General features: G+C 45.0%; 2 protein-coding genes and 2 long non-coding RNA genes across 7 annotated transcripts in view; 2 read left to right on the forward strand and 2 right to left on the reverse strand.

The window, feature by feature from the left end:
* NAA16 (N-alpha-acetyltransferase 16, NatA auxiliary subunit) overlaps positions 1 to 25,302 on the forward strand; it is a 366,631-nt gene that overhangs the window by 310,716 nt on the left and 30,613 nt on the right. The gene's annotated exons all lie outside the window — the stretch shown is intronic.
* On the reverse strand, positions 1,963 to 10,375 carry LOC128092121 (uncharacterized). 2 transcript variants are annotated; one of them, XR_008211632.1, is made up of 2 exons: positions 4,196 to 10,375; positions 1,963 to 3,230 (listed from the first exon to the last, which is right to left on the reverse strand). It is a non-coding gene; the product is annotated as an uncharacterized LOC128092121 (long non-coding RNA). The 2 variants fall into 2 exon arrangements; XR_008211631.1 differs by having other exon boundaries at positions 4,161 to 10,375.
* Positions 10,315 to 25,302, forward strand: part of DGKH (diacylglycerol kinase eta) — a 167,328-nt gene continuing 152,340 nt past the window's right edge. For both annotated transcript variants that reach the window (XM_052705559.1, XM_052705560.1), the window contains exons 1-2: positions 10,315 to 10,440; positions 15,904 to 16,089. In XM_052705559.1, the coding sequence (XP_052561519.1) occupies positions 10,384 to 10,440; positions 15,904 to 16,089 (243 nt within the window). In that variant the 5' untranslated portion in view covers positions 10,315 to 10,383. The remainder of the gene's footprint in view (positions 10,441 to 15,903; positions 16,090 to 25,302) is intronic.
* Positions 12,036 to 15,510, reverse strand: LOC128092122 (uncharacterized). Of its 2 annotated transcripts, none has more exons than XR_008211634.1 (3): positions 14,742 to 15,510; positions 13,013 to 13,153; positions 12,036 to 12,473 (listed from the first exon to the last, which is right to left on the reverse strand). It is a non-coding gene; the product is annotated as an uncharacterized LOC128092122 (long non-coding RNA). The 2 variants fall into 2 exon arrangements; XR_008211633.1 differs by lacking the exon at positions 14,742 to 15,510 and adding an exon at positions 14,402 to 14,715.

A 25,302-nucleotide genomic window follows, 5' to 3' on the forward strand; every position in this document is an offset into this window, starting at 1 on the left:
CCACAGCATTTACCCCAGTACCACACACACAGGCAACATAATTCTCTTACTACTTCCAGAAATTCTTCCGCCTACGAATCCAATTCTATTTGGAAATCTAATTTGCCATTTTAATTCTGGTTGCAGCACTTAGACAGATGATTAATCACCGTGACCCTAAAGACCTTTTAAAAATCAAAGCATGCTTCCTGCAGACTTCAAGAGCATAGCTTTGCATTTGGCAGTTAAGTTACATATTTGCTTATATTCCTCTCGCAGACAATCCAAATGATTTCAATGGTTTGCCCTTTTCATGATTTATGATTCCCTCAGTCTTTCTGACACCTGTAAGTACTGTCAGTTATCTCTGATTTCTCTTCTGCTTGTTTCCATGGGATTCAGCTGCTTTCATCACAGAATCACAGAATGGCCAGGGTTGGAAGGGACCTCAAGGATCATGAATCTCCAACACCCCTGACACAGCCAGGGCCACCAACCTCCACATTTAGTACTAGACAAGGCTGCCCAGGACCCCATCCAACCTGGCCTTGAACACCTCCATGGACGGGGTATCCACAGCCTCTCTGGGAAGCCTGTTCCAGCTCCTCACCATTCTCTCTGTAAAGAAGTTCCTCCTGACATCCAACCTAAATCTTCCTTCCTTCAGCTTAAAAGCATTTCCCCTTAAAACCTTTTCTCCATAAAACCATTTCCCCTTAAACCATTTCCCTTTGTCCTGCTATTATCTACCTTTTCAAAGAGTTGATTCCTCTCCTCTTTGTAGGCTCCCTTTAGGCACTGAAAGGCTGCAATGAGGTCACCCCACAGCCTTCTTTTCTCCAGGCTGAACAAGCACAGCTCCCTCAACCTGTCTTCTTCTAGGGGAGGTATTCCAGCTTCCTGCTCATTTTTGTGGCTCTCCTCTGAACCCTCTCCAATAGCTCTCTGTCTTTCTTGTACTGGGGGCTCCAGACCTGGACACAGTACTCCAGATATGGCCTCACAAGAGCAGAGTAGAGAAGGACAATCACCTCCTTATCCCTGCTGGCCACCCCTCTTCTGATGGAGCCCAGGATACCATTTGTTTTCCGAGCTGCAAGGGCACGCTTATCTTAGAATCTGGTAGCTAACAAATCTGGCTGACCAGGGACTACTCATTAGTTTTTGGGTGTATCAGGTTGATGTATTTCCACTTAAATTAGAACTTTTTCCTTCTGGTATAGCTTTACCCACAAGTCACAGAATGAAAATACCCTCTAGGTTTCCTAAAACTCATATGGAAAAAAAGATTGGTTGCAACTCATATCCCTGTTCCTACTCTGTGTGACTGTAGAAATACATGAAGCAAAAAGTATCTCCAAGCTTTGTCCTAAACTTAATTTATTGCTATTTATCTGGTCAAACACATTTGCTAGTCCTGAATTGCCTTGTTCTACACATCCTGTCAAGGGAAGAATTAACCTCTGAGGTATTTCACAGACTGACAGATACACGTGTGAAAACAGGATCCCAGTTAGACAATGCTTCCAGACAACCTAGGCATCTTCCCCACCATCCAATGATCACCATGCATGGGCCGGGCAGATCTCATCTAACAGTTGATTCCACCCTCCAATGAAGGATTTCCACTACTATGGGGAAAGTGTCACATGTCTTACCTTACCTCCATTGGAGGTCAGTGCCAGGTTACTATGTTAGCAAACTGACCACCTCTTTCACTGTTACACCTTCTCCCAGGTACTCAAAAAGAGACTGTTAGCATCAATAATAAGCATAGAGGGAACTGTGTTTCTCAGAAATGAACCTGTGCCACTGGCTTTTCTTCAGCGTGTATGAAGCACTACAAATCTTACCATGAAGTGCTGGTGTCACTTTTCAAAGGACAAATCTCATGAAGTGCAAAAGTTGGGATTGAGGAGAAGACTTCTGGCTACATTTTCTTAGAATCTAGTTGTTCTCGAAATAGCAAGGAAAAGGGAGAGGTTTGCACGCCCAGGTATGTTTTTATTCAGCAGCAATAGTGTAGATCAATCAATTCAGGTCATAAACTACGTATGTCTACAAAGCCCACTCACATTCATCACAACTTACTGAAATACTAATAGTATGAAAAGTTCAACTCTGCAAATTTTCTGTACACAAAGATGAAAACATTATTTTGTGCATGTTCAATGGCTACTTCATTGGAGTGTTTCTGAATTCACCCCTGCACTCTTCTGCTTTATTGATCTGAAATATATAGAAGCGATGACACTTCTACTTGCTTTTTTGTTCATCTGAACCAGCTTTGCCCATGTCTAGCCAATTTAAATGGGGCACTCTCACATACACTCTGCTCGTTCCACGGATCGAGGCTGTTTCTTTAAGTGTTGAATGCAAATTAAGTAACTTAAACAAGGTTAAAGCATCAAGAATATATTTGCTTTTCTGGCAAATCATGTGACATCTTCTCTTTATTAACAAGTAAAAATAGCTGTACGAGCCACCCGATGGGTTCCCTTGAAAGTACTGTGGTGACACTATTAAAGCAATGGCAATTTCAACTTCTCATTAAATTAAAAGAAAAAAACAACAACAACAAAAAAAACTTTGCAGACCATTTTGTCCCTAAAATAACTGAACTGAAACCACAGGAATTACATTATCAGTTGAACTCAATCTTGTTGTACTTCTTTCAGTCACTTAAAACATGGTTTTTACTTAGTGTTGGTATTTCTGGGGTTATGAAATGTCATTTGCTGGTGTCAGAAAAAATGCATCTTAGAAAAGCAAACAGACACATCCTTCATTCTTTTCTGTTTCACATAGCTGTCCCTCTTCCTTCCTTCCATGCTTTCTCTATACATCAAACATTTCTCTTCTCAAATCTGTCAGTTTGCAGGGTTCCCCACTGAGAGTATATGCTTTCAGCATGTGCTGGAAGTGAAATAAATGGGACAAACGGTGTGCTTAGAAGTAAGAATACACCTCTCAGTATACAAAGCTATGACCATGAACGCTGTGAAAAAGTTTTCTACTTTTTTCTATGACAATAGTATTTGATTCAATATGCTCTAACTTGCCTTAAAAGAAAACAGAACCCTGGCTACGAGTTCCTCTTACTTGTTCTAGATGACGCTATGGCTGTTTTTATACACTCATCTTGTGGCTTCTTCCTCTCACTTCTGCTAGCAAAGAAAACTCCACTGGGATAATTCTGTCTCCATATGTTTCTTCTGCTCAATAGCCAGAGAAGCCTTATAGTTTGTTTGCTTTCGGAAAACAAACAAAAAAGAGACCTGCTTTAATTTTTGTTTGAACATATACCATGATAGATTGCAAAAAGCGAACTGACCAAAATAGGAATTTTACATATTGATTTGCTGTAATTGGAAAGCTCCTACATATTGCATTCTAGTGCAATACATAAAAAGATAAAAGGAATGGCTCTGCTTGGAGCCAAGTTGTTGGGTGGGCTAAATTCTTTCCATTTTCAAAACAAATCAATTTGCCACCTGTTCTCTCCTTTTCAAGTGTTACGAGGGAGGCAAAGCTCTTTTCCTCCTCCCCAGTTTTCTTCTATAAACTGTTTGTATTTTATAGGTTCTTCAAATTAAATGTTTATTTTTGTTCTGGATGGTTCAGAAGCAATAAAATTCTCTATTAATTTAGATGCGACTTTAAAGTATCACCTTTGTCAACTGGCATGATTTGCTATTTGTTTCTGTTTTCTCTTTCTTTTAGAATAAATGTTTATCAGAAAGATGCATCTGCTGAATCTGAATGAACTGACAGAAGGAAATGCTGACATTTGAGCCAGGCTTCCCAAACTCTGTAACCACAAATACAAAACCTTGTTTGTGGTGATGGGCTCATTGGTAGAGATGAGAAGATACTGCTTGTGTTTAATCAGTTCTAAGAATGGAACAGAATAGAACCCTAGAACCATTAAGGCTGGAGAAGATCTCTAATATCATCTAGTCCAACCAACAGTCAATCTGCACCATTCCCACTGACCACATCCCTCAGTGCCACATTTACATGGTTCTTGAACACCTCCACAGACTTCGACTCCACCACATCCCTGTGCAGCCTGTTCCAACGCCTCACCACTATTTCTGAGAAGAAATTCTTCCTAATACCCAACCTGAACTTCCCCTGGTGCAACCCAAGGACATTATCTCTCATCCTATTGCTGTTACCTGGGAGAAGAGGCCAACTTCCACCTCGCTATTACCTCCTTTCAGCTTGTTGTTCTTGTATCGTGAAGTGAAACTTAAAAAATAGGAGCAAAAGGAAGAACTGATCCATTAAATAAGCTTCAGCACTCCTTGAAATGAAAATAAAATGTTCGTGAGTACTTACAACATGGAAAGGAACAGCAAACATGGCTTGTTGAAGGACAAATAAAGTCAAACTAACCCAACTTCTTTCTGTGATGACGGAACAGACCAGTAGATTGGCTACTCACTGTGTACATCAATTTACAAAAGCTTTTGATAATGATGTGCCATTTTCCCAGGAACCCATGTTTCACCTGAAGTATTCCAAAGAACTCACGGAACAGATGACAACTGATTAGGGTTAGTTCTGGCTCACATGTGAACTGGAGGAATGGTTCAACATCCCTATCAGCAGTAAGGATGACCAGTCATAATTCATGGTAATTACACCTGCAAGCCCACTCAGGTTTAAGAGATTAAATGGGAGGACTGAGCTGGATAATGATCCCATGAAACTCTCAAGTCAAGTGAGACACAGGTGTCAGCTCTGGAAGCATACACTGGGAGTTCAGTGGTGAGAGGAGAATGGGGGTGGTTTTCTCCAGGGAAGAAATGTGTCATAGTAGCCTCAAGAGGCCCACAGAATTATTAATAAAGAGGCAAGGAATGGGCCCTTTTCTGTATTCACAGGAATGAGATGAAAATTTCAGCCCTGCAGATTTAAGTCGTTCACTGATTACATTCTCCAGAAGGACAGAAAGTCTCAGTTGTGAATGTTTGAACAGGCAATGCCACTTCAGGATGGTACAGATGCAGTTGGAGCTGCCTTGGCTACAAGGATGGAGAGAACGACTTCTCATTTTCATATGGACATTCTTATACCTTTCCAGTGGTATTTTTATGAAATCATTTGTGGAAAACCTTGAATCAACAATGTATTAATATGAACACAAGTGATTCTACTCACTTCACTTAAGTTATCATGTCCAAAAACAGTGCCACCAGTAGAGTAATTAGTGAATGTCAGTGGCAGTTGAATAAATCACCACCTGCAGCTGTCCACGCTTCAATGTGTTTTTTATCTGCTGATTTTCAGGGAGTCAAAGGGGTGGAATTACAGGATCACAGAACTGCAGCACAGCTGAGGCTAGCAGGACTTCTGGGTCCCTCTGCTCCAGCCCTTGTAGGGACACCCAGAGCAGGGTGCCCAGGGCCACGTCCAGGCAGCTTTGGGAGATCCCCAAGGCAGAGACCCCACAGCCTCTGTGCAGCCTGTGCCAGTGCTCTGCCAATGCACAACACAGGAGGGCTCCTGGTGTTCAGAGGGAACCTTCTGTGCTCCAGTTTGTGCCCATGGCCTCTGGGTCTGGCACCGGGCACCACTGACAGAGCCTGGCTGTAGCCTCTTGGCACCTTTCCTTCAGACATTTATGGACATTGATGACATCCCCTCTTCTCCAGCCGAGCAGCCCTGGCTCTCTCAGCCCTTCCTCATAGCAGGAGTACTCCTGGCACTTGCCATTTTGGTGTCCTTCTCTTGAACACTCTTCAGTACGTCCATGCATGTCTGAGGGACCCAGAACACGAAGTGCATCCTCACCAGTGTTGACTAGAAGGGAAAGATTGTCTCTCTTCAATGACAGAATCATGAAATCATCAAGGTTGGAAAAAACCTCCAAAATCATCAGTCCAACCGTCCACCTACCACCAGTATTTCCCCACTAAACCATGTCCCTCAGTACGACATCTAAATGTTTTTTGAACGCCTCCAGGGAGGGTGACTCCACCATTGGGCAGCCCATTCCAACATCTAGCCACACCTTTGAAGAAGAAATTTTTCCTAACGTCCAATCTGAATCTCTCCTGGCACAACTTGAGGCCGTAAACATGCAACCTGGTGTTAACACTTTTCCTAATGCACCTGATAATACTGAATGAGAAACACATCAACCTCCTGCTAGATATCTCTGAATAAAGTCAATAGAACCACAAAGCAAGTAGGAGATGCTAGCATCTGCAAAAAAATACTGAGAAGGGGAAATAAAATGAGAAGAAGGCAATGAAGTGGCAGGTGGATTGTCCCTCCATACCTCTGCTGGTCCTTCACTAAAATGCTTTTCCGAGGGCAGGGCTTTCTTCTGCCTGAGATTTCTTCCTGCAGCCCTTCCCTAAGGCAATAGACACATTCCTGCCAGCTGCATTAATAACTTCCACCTTGTGACACCGAAAACACTGGGGAACTGTTTAAAAGCGTCCTGTCTTGTACAGATACACACAGAAGCAGCAATTACAGTAACAAGAGGAATAATAATAACAAGAAAAAGCACAAGGTGGAAAAAGTCTGTGAAGGAAGTGTGGGCGAAAGCATTTTTTCAGGTTCCTAGCATGAAATATTCCCAAGCAACAGACACTGCGAAGTGGGAGAAATCCAGAACTTCTACAGCATTTTGTCTGAACGCCCTCGCAAAGAGAAAGCAGTGGGCTTCAAGACAGGTATCAGGATTTTGCCAATAATAAAATATACCTTTAGTTTTAAATGTGTTTCTTAACCCGCTGTGTCACTTTGGCTCTATCTGAAGGGTTGAAAACTAAGTGCTTTTTTCTCTGCTTGTAATCCATTTCCTGTGGGCTGTTATTAGCACCTATCTGTCTGGCAGGAACTACCCAGTTACCACGTTGATCAAACCTTACCTTTGGATGTTATCCAAAATTGCTTAACAGAAAAGAATCCAACTGGCATATCTCCTATGAGGAGAATGAGCAACATTTCCTTGAAGAATTTACTCAAAGTAGGCGTGTGTGTTATGTGCCAAGAAAAGAAGGAAATTTGATGCTAGCATCAGTTGATGAACATTAGCATATATTCTTTATGTGGTACACGCTAAAGGCAATGCTGGCAAAAACATGCAGGAAAAAAAAACCATGAAAAAATCATTGTTTTAAGGTCTTTCTGCCTCAATTTAGGGAGAGAAAATGACAAGTTCTTCAATTGAAATTTTTTTTTTTTCTTTTCCCCATGAAGAATGGAAATACTTCAAGAGATGGGGGTTTTCTTGTGAATGTCTAAACACAACATTTGCACTGATTTCAAAATCTGTATGTTTCAGCATGTCCAACACAGCCAAAATATTTTGCTTAGAGAAAGCAGGCATGTGTTACTATTTTCAATGCGTTTCATGTTAAAAACAAAAGTCAGTAATGAAGCGTTCGCTTTGTTGATCCAGTTCTCACTGAGTCATTAAGGGCAGGGAACAGAAGAGACAGAAGGATATGAGACATCTTTGAACGCAGCATATACAGCGGACTACTGAGAAATTCAAACCCAAACGTCTAGACTAAGTGCAAAAAAACTTGAAGGAAAAGAAAATAAAAACAACACACAGAAACACAACTTGGAACGAAGTCAAAAAAACAGGATGAAATGAAACAAACCCCCAGGCTGCGTTGGAGATGTTTTGATGCAGTTTGGCAGATCAGCTATATGCTCACTTCCTGCTCCCAGGCCAGCTGTGAAGATCGCTCTCTGAATTATGGACTCATAGAATCGTTAAGGTAGGAAAAGGCCATTCAACCATCTGGTTGAACCGTAGACCTCTGGGAAGGTTTCCTCCCAAACCACCACCCCCCTTCCTCCAGGGGACAGGTGCCACGGTTTATTTTAGTGGGCAGCACCTCCTCGACCTAAGTTCCCTTGTCTTCAGTTCTCTTGCCCCTCTGAAAACATAGCAGCATGCCCCTAAAAAAAAAAAAATAAAATAAAATCAAAATAAAATTAAAAAATCCTGTGGTTTTGACACTTGTCCTCAAATTCCATGTCTGCTTTGACAGAATTACATTTTTTGGAGGAGTACTCGGCCTGTGATTTTCCATTAGTTCTGTCAAACAGTTCACAGACCTTGGTCTCTGTAAAATGGGGCTCTCAGATAGGGTGAGAAAAGCTCACATGAGGGGAAATCACTAAGGGCAGGCTTGTCAGCAGGTTTGAATCCATCCCCTGAACAGAAAGAAGTGAAAAAACAAATTTGGCATTTTGGAGCCCAAACTGGCAGGTCTGATCTGAAATGACATTGCAGTTTTCATTAGCTAGTAGGAGCTGATTTCTTTCCTCCTTATCCAACACGACCTTGAAACACACCTTAAGCTTAAGTAGGTTGTTGTATTCTTCGGGGGCCTATACTAGCTTTCCACTAATGGAAACCAAGTTTTGAACTCCAGGGGATGAAATGAGGTGAACAAAATTGTGTATCTATCTAGTCACAGCTGTAAGATTTAGGGCATATGAAACAAAAAAATGGTGCAAAAGGGACACCAAGAACCTGTTTGAACTTCAAGGTAGCAGAATATGTGTAGGGCTGGATCTGAAGAAGTAACTTAAATAAGAGTCTTGTTTCTTGTTTTTGGTTTTTGTGGTTCAGCAAGGTACAAGGATGACAAATACTTAATAGCAGACCACTTCTGCCACAAAGCATGGCCATGGCTAAAGAGGCTGGATGATGTCAAAGGGTACAAAACAGCAGTCATGTGTGGTCCTTCAGTGCATCACGTGGTAAGTAGAGGAGCTAATATGACTCTGACACCAATTCTTAGTCTACAGCCCTTTGTAGGATGGCATTCCTTAGCAGTGTCTCTCACCTGGGGGTAAAAGGAAGGAGACCAGACATCCTTGGACAACCACATGCAATTTCTCACCATCATCAAAAAAGTAACCGGCTGTCAGTCATCTGGTTTGCTCCCTTCTGAGGTTACAGCCTTACAGCAAAAGCAATTCATCAACAGACCACTCATAAACTTACATTCAACAAAAATCGTTCATTTTTCTACCGCTGGAAGAGCTGCAGCAGTTTCAGTCCCCCGATGATCTATGCCACTGCAGCACTTCTTTGGGCTCGAGTTAGTGGTGGACCATTTTAACTTAGTAAGATACTCTGTAGGCTTAGTAAAATACAGAAGGCATTTCACCTTTTTATTGAGTGGGAGGGCAGGAGAGGCAATAGTACACACGCTACTTTTTGTAACCTACTCTCAGTTTGCAGTATCCCAATGCTCTGCATGAAAGCCTAAAACCACAAAGAAAATGAACGTATCTTTAAATATCAGCAATGCAATTTCCTTTCTTCTGTTCTTGTGAATTCCAACTCGATGTTTGCACTTACCAAGTAGACAACCCAAAGGTTGCTTTCTGAGATCAAACCTGGCAGCTGCGAACTCAAAAGGGAGGGCTGGAATGAAAGTAACACAGAAAAGCTGGAGAAAAGAACAGTGTGGCTTCACATGGTGATGGAGCTTCTTTTCCTATCTCCTCTGAAATTCTGCTCTTTCACATACCCTACTGTACAGCAAGAGGAAAAAAAAATAATCAGTGAAAGTGTTGAGTTTGTAGGAGACACGAGATCCACTTGAAGAGCCATGAGACGCTGGCTGGTGTTCAAGGGTATGCTGGTAACTCGTAAACTGAGAAGCCTCCAAGTGAACACTGTATGTTAATAAAAGGCTTGGTTGGAGGGCAGAGAAATGTGCTGCTCCTTAAGGCGTGGTGCCCCCAGAAATGGATGCACACGGTGTCCACCTTTGCTCTGCCTTTAATGCAGGGCCCATGTCCCAGCCCACGTCCCAGCCACGGATCGCGTCCCGACCCATGCCTCGAAGGACTACGTCGCAGTCCTTGCCCTACACTCGGGACCAGCTGCTGCGCCCAGATCCCCCAATAAGGGGTTGCTCAGTAGGGCTGCCCCTTATGCTCTCACCTCCTCGGGCCCCTCCTGCGAGGGTAGAGAGCTCGAAGCTCGTTCGATGAGGGCCGGGGGTCGCGGGCCGGTGCGGTCCGCGGCAGCTGGGAAGCGGCGTGAAGGGCCGTCCGCACTCCCCGGGAGCTCCCCGACAGCCCGAGCGGCCGCAAACAGGCTTAAGGCCGAGGCGATTTGCGCGTAATCCCCGGCACGGCCCGGGGAAAGGGGCGCGGTGCCGGGGTGTGGAGGGGGGGCAGCTCGGTTAGACCCCCGGGAGACGGGGGAGGGAGCGAAGCCGGGCGGGGAGGGAGGAGGGGGCCCGGAGCGGGCAGGGGGAGAAAAGGGAGGAGCGGCAGGGGGTGGAGGGAAGGAAGAGCGGCGTGGGGAAGCGCTACGCTCCCGAGCGGCGGAGGGAGGGAGGGAAAGAAGGAGGAGGCGGTGGAACGCGCTCGGCTCCGTGGGCCGAAGGTCGGGCGATGGAGGAGCACGGGGAGCCGTCTTACAGCGGCCGCAGCCCCGCCTGGGAGGAGCTGGTAGGTACATGCGTGCCTCGCCGCGCGCGGGCATTTCCTCCTTTCCTTCCTGCTCCCTGCTGTGCGGTTCGGGCTGTCATCCCGCGGCGCGTCCCCGGGGCCGGAGTTGGGCGTCCTGACCTGAGCGGCACTCGGAGCCCCGCCGCCAACTTTGCCGAGAGGAGCGGAACGGGATGGGGGTACGGAATGCCGCCGTAGCGTCCGGAGAACGGGAGAGATACTCTTCCAGGGAGATAGACTTTTCCTATTGTTATTTGTTCCTATTTAATTTCCGCAGCCGGGCTGGGAATCGCCTCCAAGCTCTCCCCGTGGTGGAGCCGAGCCGGGGTTCGGGTGCCTCCAGAGTGGGTTCCCCTAGAAGGGCTGCCGCTTCGGTATGCTGAAGCCGCTGGGAGACTCTCCTCCCAGCGAAGGAAATCGTGTCACCGGCATCCTCCGCCGGCGATAACATCAGATTTCCCCTGTCGGCATCCCGCCGTAGGGCTTTTCTCCATTGTGCAAACACACGCACACGCACGGCGGACGGGGAGGGCTATTAATAGCCCCTGGGTCGCCGCTCTTGAGGTCTCGGGCTGCCCGAGAGGTCAGGGCTGGGCTGTCCCTGGCCATGAACTCTGTGGGGCGATGGAAGCATGCACCCGTAACACGGCCACGCTTCCCTTCAGGTGGCTGTGCCTTTTTTTTTCTTTTCTTTTTTTCTTTTTTTTTTTTTGCCAGCCTGCACGGGTGCAGCCTCTGGTTCTATTTCTAAAGGCATTTTTTAACAGTGGAGTGGGAGAGCCACACTTTGCCTGTCCCAGTCTGCACACTCCCAGGAATCTCCCTGGAGATACCTGCTGTTGACCTGCTGCCACCCTACCAGGATTTGCAACCCTGTACATTCCCAAATACGTTTTTGACTGGCCTCGTTTTCTTTTCGTGAAGTTGAACCCTTTGCTGCCCTCCGTGGTCCTCAGCTGAAGACGTGGCCGCAGATGCAGCTGTGATAGGGAGCACAGCTGGATGCGAGACGTTCCAGCAACATGGAGCTGACATCCACAGACAGCGCACAAAGGCAGACCCTAGATTTTGCCTGGAGAGATGAAAATGCTGTGGGAGGAAAACAGCGAATCCCGTTCCCCTGAACGTGTTGTCCTACTGAACAGTGACATTTACATTGGCTGCCAAACTCAGCTGAAAGTCAGGAGGCAGACAGATAGCAGCCCCTCCGTATGGCTGGAGCAGCCCAGCCTGCTCCCTTCTGGGTGCAGATAAACACAGAGAACTTCCTTTCTTCGTCCCCCCCCCTTTTCCCCCCCCATAAAGGAGCGGATTTGGGTCATGTTTATCATTCTGTGTCTGCATTTGTTCAGGGTACACACATGAATGCAGTTTTAAGGCTAACCACTGCATTCGTTTCCTTCTACAAGTCTCCAATTTCAGTCCAAGCACTCAGTCCTCTACCTGGTAACCTGCTGGTAAAACACTGCATCTTTGAGGCAAAACTACATCGTTCTTCTTCATATAGATCATATCAATCACCTTCTTCGACATGGGCTTTGTCTAGAAATAAGGACAAAGGGAGATTTAGATGAGGAACTGCATGGGGTAGGAAAAATGTGCCCAGAACTGTCCTTCTCTCCCTTAACATAGAAAAGGAGCAACAGGGTGAGAGAAACCATTGCAGGTTTGGAATCTGTGCACAGTGATTACCTCTGTGAGTTGTCAGGTGTTGGTGAGGAGTGCTGTCAGGGCTGAGCTTGACCATGTGAAATTTAGGATATCTATAAAATCCTGACCTTAATTCCCAGCTCACTGTTGAATGGAGAACATCTTCCCACTTCAGTAAGAGCCAAACAGAAGTATCAGCATCAGGCTCATCCTCTGCCTTTCAAAGGGACATTCAGGGGCACTGCACTCCAGACACACGCAATCTAGGCTACAGAGTCCTATACCTTTCTTCCACATCTCATATGGGACCCCAGCCTTACCTTCACCTTTTGAGGTGGGGGAGAAAAACTTCTTATCCTCCAGCTGACAGATGCCAAAGTGACCTAGAGAAAAAGAGGTAAATACGCCTATTATGGTGGGAATCAATATTAGAGCTGGAAGCATTTCTGTTCCTGGAATCAAATGATGCGTTAATCTGCATTATAAGCCATAATCTGCAGAGCAGCTGGAGTGTGTATTTGGGTTTTTGGTACCTCGCATATGCTTTTTAGTGATGTGTACTCTGTTATCAGCACTGGAAGCTGTTTGGTGGAAAGATTCTTACAGTGCACATATTTACCCAGCACTTTGGAATTCTTTGAATATAAAGGGCAGACCATCAGCTGATGTTAATTGCCGTGACACAAATGATGTCAGTGGGGCTGTTTTGTGTCAGTTGAGAATCTCTCTTTCAGTGCCAACCTTTCTTTACTCTTTCCACCAGCTTCCTTTATGAAGCAATTTAAGGGAATTATTAAGAAATGTGAAATTGAGTATGTGAAAGACATAATTCACACACATATCACATGTGCTCTTCAGGAGCCTGACTGGAGGATTAGTCTGGAGGATTTCAGTGGTGCCACTCATACCACGGCATCCATACCTGTGTTCTTCAAGATGAAATCTGCTATAAGGTGCTTCTCATATTAAGTCTGGCTTCAGCCAGTTGGGTAAGATGTAAAGATAGAGTCAGCTGGCAGTCCTCATCCAAAGGAAGTCCCAGCGACACCTCAGGCAGCATTACCTGGGCAAAGACCAGAGCTGGATCATAAGCATGTTTTAACTCCTTTGAAAAACAGAACAAGTGAGGAGCACTGAGAACTTGAAAACTTTCCTTGTGCATGGAAAATATGTATAACAACTTTATGCATGACTGCAAATGAATAACTCTTTTATACTTTATACAGCACAGCGTTTGGCTGGTGTTAACACCAAACTCGTTTGGTTTTCTCTGTTTTGAGGAACACTGAAAACTTTAGATGGTGGTGGATTTTAGCACTTATGATTTTACAAATGCGTACTTTGTAGATCCCGTATTCACCTCAGACTGTACTTGGGGGGCATTTGTTATTTGCTGAGTACTGTTGCTCCCACTGAACTCTCCGCCTTAAGTGAGAAAACACTTTTAGTGTTTCAGTTCTGAATCAAGACAAAGTGGAAGAGATCTGAGTCAAAGTGACAAGCACCCGGTGCCCTCTCCCTTGTCACTGGAACTGGATGGCCTTTAAGGTTCCTTCTAACCTAAGCCCATTCCATGATTCAGTGTTTTTTGGGTTTGGGCAGCCAGTGAAGAGGAGGATGGCAATGGGGACGTCCATGTGGGGATGGATGACACGCTTTGCATGATGCACTGTGCAGGAGCTAGGGCTCATAGTTAAGCTCTGAATGTGAACAGAAGCTGGAGAGCCATGTTTATCGTCCATTCGCATTGCCCATTTCACCTACAACCACTCATTGAACAGCATTTGAAGTGAAGCACAGTGAAGGAAACCTGAGCTGTCTATGCAGATACCTAAGGAGATCTGCAGCAGACAAGTTACATTTTATGCTTTAGAAAAAAAAATCTCCCAACGTGCAAACCTCAGGTCACCAATTGAGCCAACTTTGTGACCTCCCTAAATTCAAAGGCGTTCATCCGGAGCTGCAAATAATGTTTCTCCTTTTCACCTTAATTCTGGAAGGTGGGTGAAACGCCTGCTTGTAAACAGTTTTGCACTCAGCTTTGCACAGGATCCCAGTCATGTGGTAGAGACACAGCTGTCACATGTACTGATATTTTGAATGCTTTTTTAGCATGGGAACAAATTTAACAGTAATAGTGTTGTTCATCTAAGCGCTGCTTAATTCAGTTGAATTAAATGGAGTCAGCAAGCGTTGTATTCTGTTAGCACCCAATGTTCCTCAAATCGCAGTCCCAGCCCTATGCAAACTGCATTAGCATTAATTAGCACACTGTCTTGTCACCTAGTTGCAGTATTCAGTTGTCATTTACCTTCAGAAAGCTCTGCTAGCTGTGAGCCATGTTCTGGGGTAATTTGTTGTTCTGAAGTTGCTGGGGAGGAGGAAGAGGAAGGAAGGGGTGACAAAGTGTCTGTAAGCTTCTCTCTTGCTCTTATCTGTGTCCTAAGTGAATTCAGTGCACACTTGCTCTTGCCCAAGTTTTATCTTACATTTTTGAGGCAGAACTCTTTCAGGGAAAGAACGAGACGAGTGAGGAAAAGGAGCTACGTGAGAACTTCATCTAGTTTCAGATGTGGTACTGGTGGCAGGACTTAGGCCCAGTTATTACTGTAATAAGAAACACAGGTACTCACAATTCCTTTAAAACATACCCTAAAAGAAGTGATCCTACATAGAGAAGAGCAGTAGAACCTCATGGAAGTGCCTGATTTGGTGACACTTATGTGGGATACAACACCTGTGTGGCTTCATGCAGATCTTTCATTTCACCTACTGCAAATGAAAGTCCCAATGAAGGAAATAGGATATTCCAGTGTATGAAATCCAGCTCACAGCACGGTATTCACAGCATAGGATGCGCTCTGTGTTATGGTTTCGCTTTTGTTTCTCATTTGTTGCTCTGTATTTCGGTACTGGGGCACTTGTATTAGCTCATTGAGAGATGGAAGTTCCCTTTTAAGAAATATAAATAGAATTGTGGGAACAGAGAAGCCGCAAGTATTGGTCGCTTTCTCATCTTTAATCCACTCCGTGCAGTTGGGAGCCGTGTGTTTTATTTGGTATTGCTGAGACTGAATGCTTATTTGGAACACTGACTACACGCAAAGCCACAGTCATTTCAGAGCCCCACAATTCAGAACATGTGGTGACATTTCGAGATCACGGGAGCTGCCAGATCTGCGACGAGAAGGGAAAAGCCACCAGAGGACCGCTCTTATGTGAAGACAATAACTTCGAGCAAAGCAATACAAAAATTAAACGGATGTGGGAGAACAACCACGTCCCGTTTCGAGTCGATGCATCCCGTTAGGCACGCTGCCTTCTTGCTTTTAAGTGCCGGACGCGCGGAGCACAGCCGCACACCTCCCCTCTGCACCTGCACAGGTGCCCCATCCCCGTGCCAGGCCGCTGGGCTGAGCCCCCCGCACAGTGCCCACGCGTGGCTGCGGGCTGGGGCCCGTTCCCCTCCGCGTCCCCGGGGATGCCGCCCGCTCGGCCCCTCAGCTCTCGCCGCCCGCCCGCTCCATCCTAAGCCGCGCTCGGCGCTCCCCGCGGCGATGAGGGCTCGGGGGCCGGACCTGCCCGTTCCGAGCCGGGAACGGCTGCCGGCGGGCCGGGCCGTCGGAGGGGGCGGCGGAAGATGGCGGCCAAGCGGTCGGCCCCACCAGCGCCCGGCTCTTCCTCGCCTCCGTCCCTCCCCCCCGCGCCGCCCCTTTCCCCACCCTCTCGCGGCCGCCTCCTCCCTCCTCCCCGGGGAGGGGAGCGGCAGCGGCTGCCCGGGCTGAGCCGGGCTCGTGTGCTCTCTCTCGGCAGGAGTCCGGGAAGATGGCCGGGGCCGAGGCAGGGATGAGCGGCGCCGGGATCCAGCAGCAGCCCCAGCAGCAGCCCCAGCACCCGGCGGCGGCGGCGGCGGACGAGTCGTCGGACAGCGAAGGGGAGCACGAGGGCCCCCAGAAACTCATCCGGAAAGTGTCCACCTCGGGCCAGATCCGCAGCAAGGTAAGGGGCGAGGGGACAGGAGCCCGCCGCCTCCGCCCCGGCACCCGACGGCGCGGCCCGCGGTCGCATCCCGCTGCCCCCCGGCTGAGGGGGAGGCAGCCGTGCCTCTTCCTTCCTCCCCTCCCCTCCTCCCGGCCAGCTGCTGCGTCCACATCTGTCCCCGCTGGCAGGAAGCCCCCCGGGGCGGCGGGGCCGGAGGGGAAGCCGCCTGCCCGTAGCCGGCAGCCGCCCTGCCCTGCCCGCGTCCTGGGTGTGGGGGAAGCAACCTCCCTCTGCTCCTCTTCCTCAGCCGCATCCCGCCCGGCCCCGCTCGCTTCTCCTGCCCCGGCCCCGAGGAGCTCCGCGAGGAGTTGTGCGGCCCCGCCGGTGGCTGTGGGTCTGTAAAGCGGCTGTCAAAGTTTCGGGGCAGCGCGTTTTTTTCGGCCAGCTCGGGCTGCGGAGCCGCCCCGGTGGGATTGCTGGCTTAACTTGGTGATGGATGGTGCACTTGCATCACGATTTTTCCTGTAAAATGAACTTCGGCGAGCACGTGTTGAAGGTTGCTTTTCTACTGAGACTTAAGCCAAGTAGAAGGATCTCTTGCAAAACACGGTCCAAGTTCCATGGATGCACAAAGCCCGGCTGAGGTCATCCTCAGGCAGATGGCACGTAGGGCTTGGGTTCTGCACCACGACTCGTGTGTTACTCCCTTTGCCTAGCCAAGTTTGTGAGGATCTGCTATCGTGTTTGTGTGGGTTTGTGCCCTTCATCCCTTCAGCTCCACACACTACAGCCAAAGTGCCTCTCTGCAAGAAGCACTCGTTGCTTAGCATTGGCATTATCTCGCTTATGTGTAAGGTGTTAAGCCCTTTTTTCCAAAAACCTTCTTGTTGTCACTGCCTTTTGTTGCTAAATGTAACTTTGCAGTTGTGATTTATGTTACCTGCTAGTATAACCCTTCGGCCAGGCCTATCTGCTGTTACACTGCGCTGTAAGTTGCATACAAACTTCCAGCTTTAACATCACTCCTCTGTGGTGATCTTCAAAAAGGCAGAACTGGTGCTGTGTCATCTCTGCTGGGGCTAGGTGTGTGCAAGGCTTTGCTGTCCTTAGCGGATGGTGCTTGTGTAAAGAAGATGTGAGGATTCTGTTCTCTTGAAACAGTTTTGTGGGCATGGGATCCCAGTGAGTTCTTACCCAGCGTTGTGGTTTGGTGGGATACTGAGGGCTGCAAATGAATGTCAAGATGGTCTTCTTTTAAGGCAATTCTGAATGTGATACTTTCTCTTATCTTAGTTTGCATCCCAGTTATATTTCTGTGAATTGGATTTATATGGGAAACGCTGACTACAAGAGGGAATGGTTTTAAACTTGGACGGAGGAGGTTGAGGTTAGATATTAGGAGAAAGTTTTTCACTCAGAGGGTGGTGACGCACTGGAACAGGTTGCCCAAGGAGGCTGTGGATGCCCCATCCCTGAAGGCATTTAAAACCAGGCTGGATGTGGCTCTGGGCAGCCTGGTCTGCTGGTTGGTGACCCTGCACATAGCAGGGGGTTGAAACCAGATGATCATTGTGGTCCTTTTCAACCCAGGCCGTTCTATGATTCTATGATAAAACGTTGCTTTACTTGTTAAAATTTACAGTAACATGCAACTGAGAATATAAATAACTTTTCATTTAAGTAAAAGTGATACATCTGTGTTATGGATGAGACCCGCGTTCAATAATTCAGATGCACTTTATTTTATAACTCAGGATGCATTATTTAAAAGTAGCTGTATTTAGACTGACAACTCCCATTTAGTTTGAGGGTGTTTCATGTTTGCTGTTGCAGTAGTTGGTGATCAGTGGTTACACGAAACCACGAGAGCAAGGAACGTCAGGGAGCTGCTCTTTCACCCAGCCAGTCCCTTTCATTCAAATTAGATTTGTTAAGCTTCACTTACTCTGTGAATGTGTTTGTAAGCTAAGGTTTTAATTAAGTGGATGGGGTTTGTCTTACAGCTAAGAATAGACTTTTGAAAGAACCTGAAACATGCACGTTACATTTATCATTGATGTTCATGGGCCATTTAACACTGTGCTGTTTTTCTCTGGAGGTTGCTTATATACTTACTCGAGACATTTCAGCAGTGTGGCGTTGATGCCTTAGCATGCAGCTGCACCCGAAAGTCTCTGCTGGCAATTGTTTTTATTTTACTTAAGGAAGATGTTATTTTTAGATGTTTTGGTACAGTTGATCATTTGTGAAAGCTCCCATATGGCGATTCTTTGCAGACAGAGCCCTTCAGTGGTGGATTTTTCTAGCGTCTATATAATAAGATTTAGCAAACATACGTATAATAGCAAAACCTTTTCCCTGGCATAAACACAGTTTTGATGATTTCTAACACCTGTAGTGCTCAGAGTGTATTTTTAAGCCTCGTCCTCTTGCTCTTACATCTGAATAAACGATTACTTGACCACGGGCGAAAATCAGAATGGGAAGGAAAGTGAAAGGAAAGAATACTATACTGGAAGAAGTAATTACACTGAAGTTCATTGCTTTTCATATGCTGATCACAAGCTCACTGCTCTGCTTAGAAATCTGTAGTCCAGTTTTGCTTACTCACATTGAGTAGTAACTTCCTCTGTGAATGGCTTGGCTGAGTTTAGTGGAACTGCTTTAACAGCATTGTGATACTTGAAGTGGATGGGTGGTAGGGCTGAACATCTCTGTAACTTTTAGTCTTGATCTACTTGTGAATTGCACATACTTACTTCTCATGTTTTTAGAGTATACGGAAGGCTTGCCTTGTGCTGAAATATGGCCACTATTTATTTCCCTGGTACAGAAAACCTGAAGATCAGCACGCTCTAGTTTCTGCAAAACGAGGAATAAACAAGTATTCAGTGGGACAACACCTTGCCTGTGTCTGGGAGCTGTTCACTCAAGCTGCATGCTTGTTTATAGGGTGATGCCGTGGCAGTAGAGGAGCCAGGACTGAAATTATTTAGCACTTCTACGAGACTAAAGACAGCATCTTTCATCCTTGTCCTGGAAGCTGTTGAATTGTGGAGCACATATGTGTTCCCGGAGGAAACGCAGCAGAACAAACAGGTGGCAAGTACCCTGTGAAGTCTGAGCTGCTCAGGGCTGAAATCCCAAATGGGAAGTGTTGAAACCATTCTTGACTTCATGATGTTTACTGGCAGTTTTTCCCTGTCTCTGAGACCTCAGTATCTGGTATGTAAAAAGTGTCCTGGTAAAATTGTTTTTTGGAAAAGACAAGGCCAGGCTGGATGTGGCTCTGGGCAGCCCGATCTAGTGGCTGGTGACCCTGCCTGTAGCAGGTGGGTTGAAACTAGATGGTCATTTTATGGTCCTTTTCAACCCAAGCCATTCTATGATATATGTGTTTTATTTATTTATCTTCGGTGAAGATATTTAAAAATCTGTATTCAGTTTTGAAGCAGTGTGTATGATGATGTACCAGCAGTGTTGTACTGGGGAATTAAATCATGCAAAGCTCTTGCATCTGCATCAAATTCAGCTTCTTCACTTTCAAAGACGCTGGTTAAAACAGTCAGTGCTCGTGCCTTTCTTAAACAAAGCAGATGATTTCATTTCTTCGGGGTTGCAGCATGAAAACTCTGCCTGTCATCAGCTGGGTCCTACTTTCTTTAAAGTTAATTGCTGTAGTGCGAAGTACATTCCTCACAAAGATGGTCTTGTTTTAGTCGTTTATAGCTGGAACCTGTTGAGAAAGGAAGGCTCAGATTAGAACTGACAGTGTTGGTTTTTTTTTTTATCCAGCTTGGGGGCAAGCATGAGAAAATAGATGAAGTGATGCCTGGATGCTTGGAAGTAGAATAGTGAGATGAGCCTGGTGGTAGTTTCTGCTCATGTCTTGAGTACTCTGTGCTAGGAAGTGGATATGGAAAATAGCACTTTCATTGCTGACCTGACTTCCCACTGTAATGGCTCCATGTGCTGTTAATGGGAAAGCTATGTTGGATGTGTGTTTTTCTCTCCAATTTGCTATTGGGTATCTCACCTGTGCTTGTTTTTAGATAAAGCAGACATTCTGGAGCAGGGAGTATGAATTTGGAAATGTGAGAAAATAAGGTTTAGTTATTGAGAGAAACTCACCTGTAACACATCAAGGAGAATGCTGTCTTCACTTCCTTCACCCAAAATATTTAGTGTTGTTTGTTTGCTTGTTAAATCATGGAATTACTATGATGTGGGGGAATTTCTGAATTATGGCTATGTTATAATTAGGGGAGGTAATAGTATTATTTAACTAAATTGCAAGAGTTATTACTGGAATTATCTTATCTTAGGTCTTTATATATTATTTTTTAGATACCTTAAATCATTATGGAGTAATAAAAGTGAATTAATTAAATTCCCACTGTGTTTTTATTGCTCTTAGTGGATAACACCAGCCATTTAGGAGCTGAGCCTTCAGAAAGTTTCTAAACTCTTCCATATGGTGACATTTCACAGTGCCAAATCCCAGTAGTCACTTCCTGTTTGTTTCTGGTATACGTTTCTATTCGATTACTATAGCTTGTTAATTCCCCTAAACATAATTGCTATTGTTGGTGTTGATGCTAGACCTCATGAACGTCATTCTCTGCAATGTCATCTGCTTTATTTAGCTTTTATTATCTGGTAGGTGCTGATTTACTCAGCTAAGTCGTGGTCGATTTCTTTCTGATTAAGGAAACATGACTTATGTACCAGAAGTTGTCACGAGAATGCCACGGTAGCAAATGTAACCCTAATCTGGATTCTGTATGTGCATTAGGATTGTCTGAATCTGCATGGCTTCAAAATGCATTGCAATTTGCAATTTATTTTACAACTGCATTAACAGAAGTAGTGTTGCTAAACTATATCACTGTGTTTGTACAGCGTGGGGCGGGACTGGAATGACCCAGTGCATAGCAATCATCTTTGACTTCTTGGCACCTGATAGCACCTACTCAAAAGATCCAAGAGTGCTGCAGGGTATTGTCTGCACTATTATGTTTTCCATAATTTTCATTCTACAGTTAAATCAGATGCCTGCTGTATGCTCTGTATATCCATTATAGCAAGGTGTCCCACCAGCAGTTTTTTTTTTTTTACAACTGTTGTAAAATCCCTGGCAAATTTGATTCCCTCCTCATATTATGTGGTAGCTTTAACGTCATTTCTAAGTTATATGTTCAGAATCATTTATCAGTTTTTTATGCAGATGTGTATATTCATATAAGCACAGAATGGTTGGGCTGGAAGGGACCTTAAAGCCCACCTGCTCCCAACTCCCTGCAGTGGGCAGTGCCACCCACCTGCTTAGGCTGCCCAGAGCCCCATCCAACCTGGCCTTGAGCACCTCCAGGGTTGGGGCACCCACAGCTTCTCTAGGTGAGGGTTGTAGAGCACATCTGAGAGAGGCAAAATCATTTTTAGCATGTAATGTTATGTAATTTCTTGCTTTTCCTACATGGTGCATCTCCATGTACTCTTTCAAAAAAGTGTCCATTAATGGGAAGTTTCAGTCAAAGACACAGTAGTTCTGGAAAGTTAAAAATGACTAAATGTGCTCTATACAGAAGGGAGTAGGATTAGCCTGGCAGAGTGGTCATTACCCCTCCAAATTCTGATACATGTTTGTATAAAACTGAAATGAAATCTGCTAAGGCATTTCAATGATGCATGTATTGGCAAAGTTTAAATTACTAGTGAGCTACCAGATAGGAAGAGTTTGTAACGTTTTTTTTTTCAGTGGATATTTGCAAGCAGGTCTTCAAAGAAAATGTTGCTGCTTTTGCCTTTCGTTTGCTTTGTTTTCCTTAAAAGGATTAATGCAATTTTGTGTAGAAAAATAACATGAATTACACTTTTTTTTTTTTTTCCTCAGACATACAGTGAACTGTGAATGTGGGAAAAAGAAAGACAAGATAATCACACTCCCATCTTTAATATAAGAGGCACTGATTTTGTTTTGTGTTTTGTTCCAAGGGAATGCCAAAAAGATCAGGTGGAACACATTGAGCTTGTTCTGCAATTTAGGGAAAATTTCTGGTTTTAAGAAGCACAAGAAGAGACTATTTCAAGAACAAATGACAACTGGGAATCTCTTCTGAGGTGTCTTATCTAGTGAACTTCATGTGCACAGTCCTGAAGACATGTAGCAGTTGTTCCAGAGCTCAAGAAAGAACTGTTCTATAGCTGGGTCTTTATCCATGTGAGGCTATATAGATAATTTGTGTACGTTTTTATTTCTTTCCAGTAGCTACATCAGGATCTAAAATGCCACAGGGCTTGCTGTATGATTGCTATATGAGTAGCTGGGCTATCCAGCTTAGCTTTGTATTTGTAACAGAACACACAGAATGACAGTGATTTTGTAATTGAAGTAATGATCAAAAGAATAGTTCGTTTGGCTATCACAGAGCCTTCATATGAAAGGAAGTATCAAATCCTCTTGACTAGCTGAAGATGATAAAAGGCAACTTAGACCAGTGCTCTTGCTCTGGGACATTACAAAGGGCCAAGGGTTTTCTGTTTAATTATGTTACTTTCATTTTCTTTGGCCAACTTGTCCTTCTACAAACAGCATGTGTAGTCTGCAGGCTTAGCTAGAAGGTAATATTGTGTTGTGTATTTATGTGTGGATTCACTGAAGTTCAGAATACAGAGTTTTGGGTGTAAGATCATGCTTCTGTGGTAGTTTTGACATTCTGGTTTTCTTTTCTCTTCTGGTAGGGGTGATTAATGCAGGACTCTGTGTCTTGTGAAGGTAGTTCAGGAGCTTACCATGAGTGATGCTAGCGGAGGAACCACAGGAAATGCATTTTGTTCTGCTTGGCCATTATTACTTCTTTTTGAGATTATTTTTTTTTTTTCTTCCCACGTGATGTTCTCTATTCTTATTTCTAATACAGGTGAATGTGATGCTGGAATGCTGCTGACAGCATAGCTAGCTTTGGTCATTTCTTTCAGTTTTATGCTGATGCTTGGATCTCATCTCAAAAGAAAAAACAAAACATTCTTCCTTTAAACTTTGCATTTGCCACCTTTTTACATTACCTTTTTATCCCTTCTTATCTTGTCTTCAAAGCATAAGTTGCCTTGTCCAAAGTCTTTAAAAACCAAGGGCCAGGCTACTGAATAACAGTGCAGTAGCCATAGCTCTGTTAAAGTGAGTTCAAGCTACAATGCTCAGTTTGCTAGCAATGGTGTAGTAGCCACGTTGGGTGGCATCCATAACTTATATTCCTCCTGTTACAATAAAAAGAAGTGCCATTCTTTCTTAATGTTGTGATGAATACAGCATTTACAAACGAGCTTCACGCTGACCCAAAAAGAATACTATTTCACTGATGTGCTAAAAGTAAGAACACTGAATTAGAGGGTATTTAAAATGCAATAAGAGATTTATTCTACTAAAACAGTTAAGCAGATGCTGAAACACTTCAGTTGTCCTGTACACTTTTACATGATTAATTACTTCTTAAAATTAAGCCGGCGCTTAAGTGCTTGTTGGATGTGGGCCATAGAAATTTTGTACGCAAAGTCAGAACGTGGTTGACTTAAAAGTTTTACCATGTAGGAATTATCCTGATATATTGCACAATTATGAAGAAATGGCAAATAATTTTTCTTCAGCTATTATTATTATTATTATTTTTCATTTGACTAATGTTCTTGCTTGGAAATATTTCAGTGCTTAGATACTAAAGGCACGATAACTGGTCTGTGCTCCTGGGACGTTTAAGATTATTGTAATGAAATCGGCAAGGCTTCCTAATTGATGGGAATTGATTTGTTTATTACAGGAGCGGTGTGAGATTTATGATGATCTGAACCATTCATTTCCTTGCCTTTAAATGTTTGGGTCTTGTAAATGGTGTGAGAGAGCTCTGCGTTGTTGTCACTAAGCAACCTTAATAGGGTTTTGGAGCCGAGGAGCAGCACACTGCCGGTGAGCCTCCCCTTGCTTTTGCTGGCTGAGAAGGAGGATGAACCCCTCAGTGGTAGCTGCCAGAGGCTGCTTGCAGCCGATTGCAGGGCTTTTAGAGATGTCTGTGCTGAAGGAAGCTGGCCGTGCTGCTGGAGTTGCTTTGTGCTTCTGGCACAGCTTCGTGCTGGGAAGATCTGCCTCTGTCTTTCGTGCATGTGGAGAATTAAGTGGATCTAAAGGGCTGTCATGCTGCTCTGGTCAGTTATGTCCTGTTGTGTGGCTGCTTAAATTTAGCAACTCCGTTTAGCTGTCTTCGGTCTGACAGCTGGTAGTCCTGCGAGCTGCTGTAGTACTGGGGAGGAGGAGGGAGGTCAGTGGGCTCCCAGCTCCCGGTGGCATAAGAGGCTCAGGACGTCCACGAAGCTCACCAGAAGCCAACAGGCAGACTTCTTCCCTCACTGTGCACGCTTTGTGTTGGTCGTGAGAACAGGCACATGCTTCTGTGTTTGTTTTAATGCTCCCATAGAGACATCTTGCTGATCATCTCCTCCTTTCCTTCCTGCTGCTGTCCCTGTTTCTTCAGAGCTGCAGCTGAGAAAGGGCAGCATCCCTGTCCCTTTCAGCCTGCGACTCTGCAGGTTTCTCTCTCCCAGTAATGCCAATGAAGGGAGGAGTTTCCAAACCCCAAACTTTGGTTGGGTGTGGAGTATCAGAGAAGGTGCAAATCTATGAGATCGCTCCTCTGGATAGCTTCACTCCATGCTGCCTGTTTTGGGGGCTCTCATCTGTTCTGGGAGCAGACATTCACTGAGGAACTGTGGGCTTGAAAGCCAGTGTACCTTTTGTGATGGATTTTTATCTGTTATTGTCATTTTTTGCTTGATATCTTGGAAGGCTTCCTGTGAGTTATTGTATTGACAAACATTGTTTGCCTCTGTCTCAGCTTTCTAGTTGAGTAAAAGTGTAAAAGAGAGTCCAAAAAGTGGTTGTGATGAGTCAAGCACCCCATCACTGTAAGAATAGCATAGAATACACTGACTTGGAAGGGACTCATAATGATGATGGAATACAGCTCCTGTATGGTGTTGTTCACGGTGCATGCAGTAATTCCTTCGTGTTAACTTGCTGCATTTGTAACACACAAATTCTTCCTGTGATGAATGCTGAGAGGGTATAGGTCTGCAGTGGGGAACTGATATAACTGAATTACTTGGGTCTGAGATGTAGAGCAAATGGTTCTGATTAAGCTTTTAAAGAAAGAAATACAAAATGTTTTTATTGTTTACACAACT

This window comes from Tympanuchus pallidicinctus, unplaced genomic scaffold (assembly GCF_026119805.1).
Source record: "Tympanuchus pallidicinctus isolate F22 unplaced genomic scaffold, pur_lepc_1.0 scaffold6, whole genome shotgun sequence".
Lineage (NCBI taxonomy): Eukaryota > Metazoa > Chordata > Aves > Galliformes > Phasianidae > Tympanuchus > Tympanuchus pallidicinctus.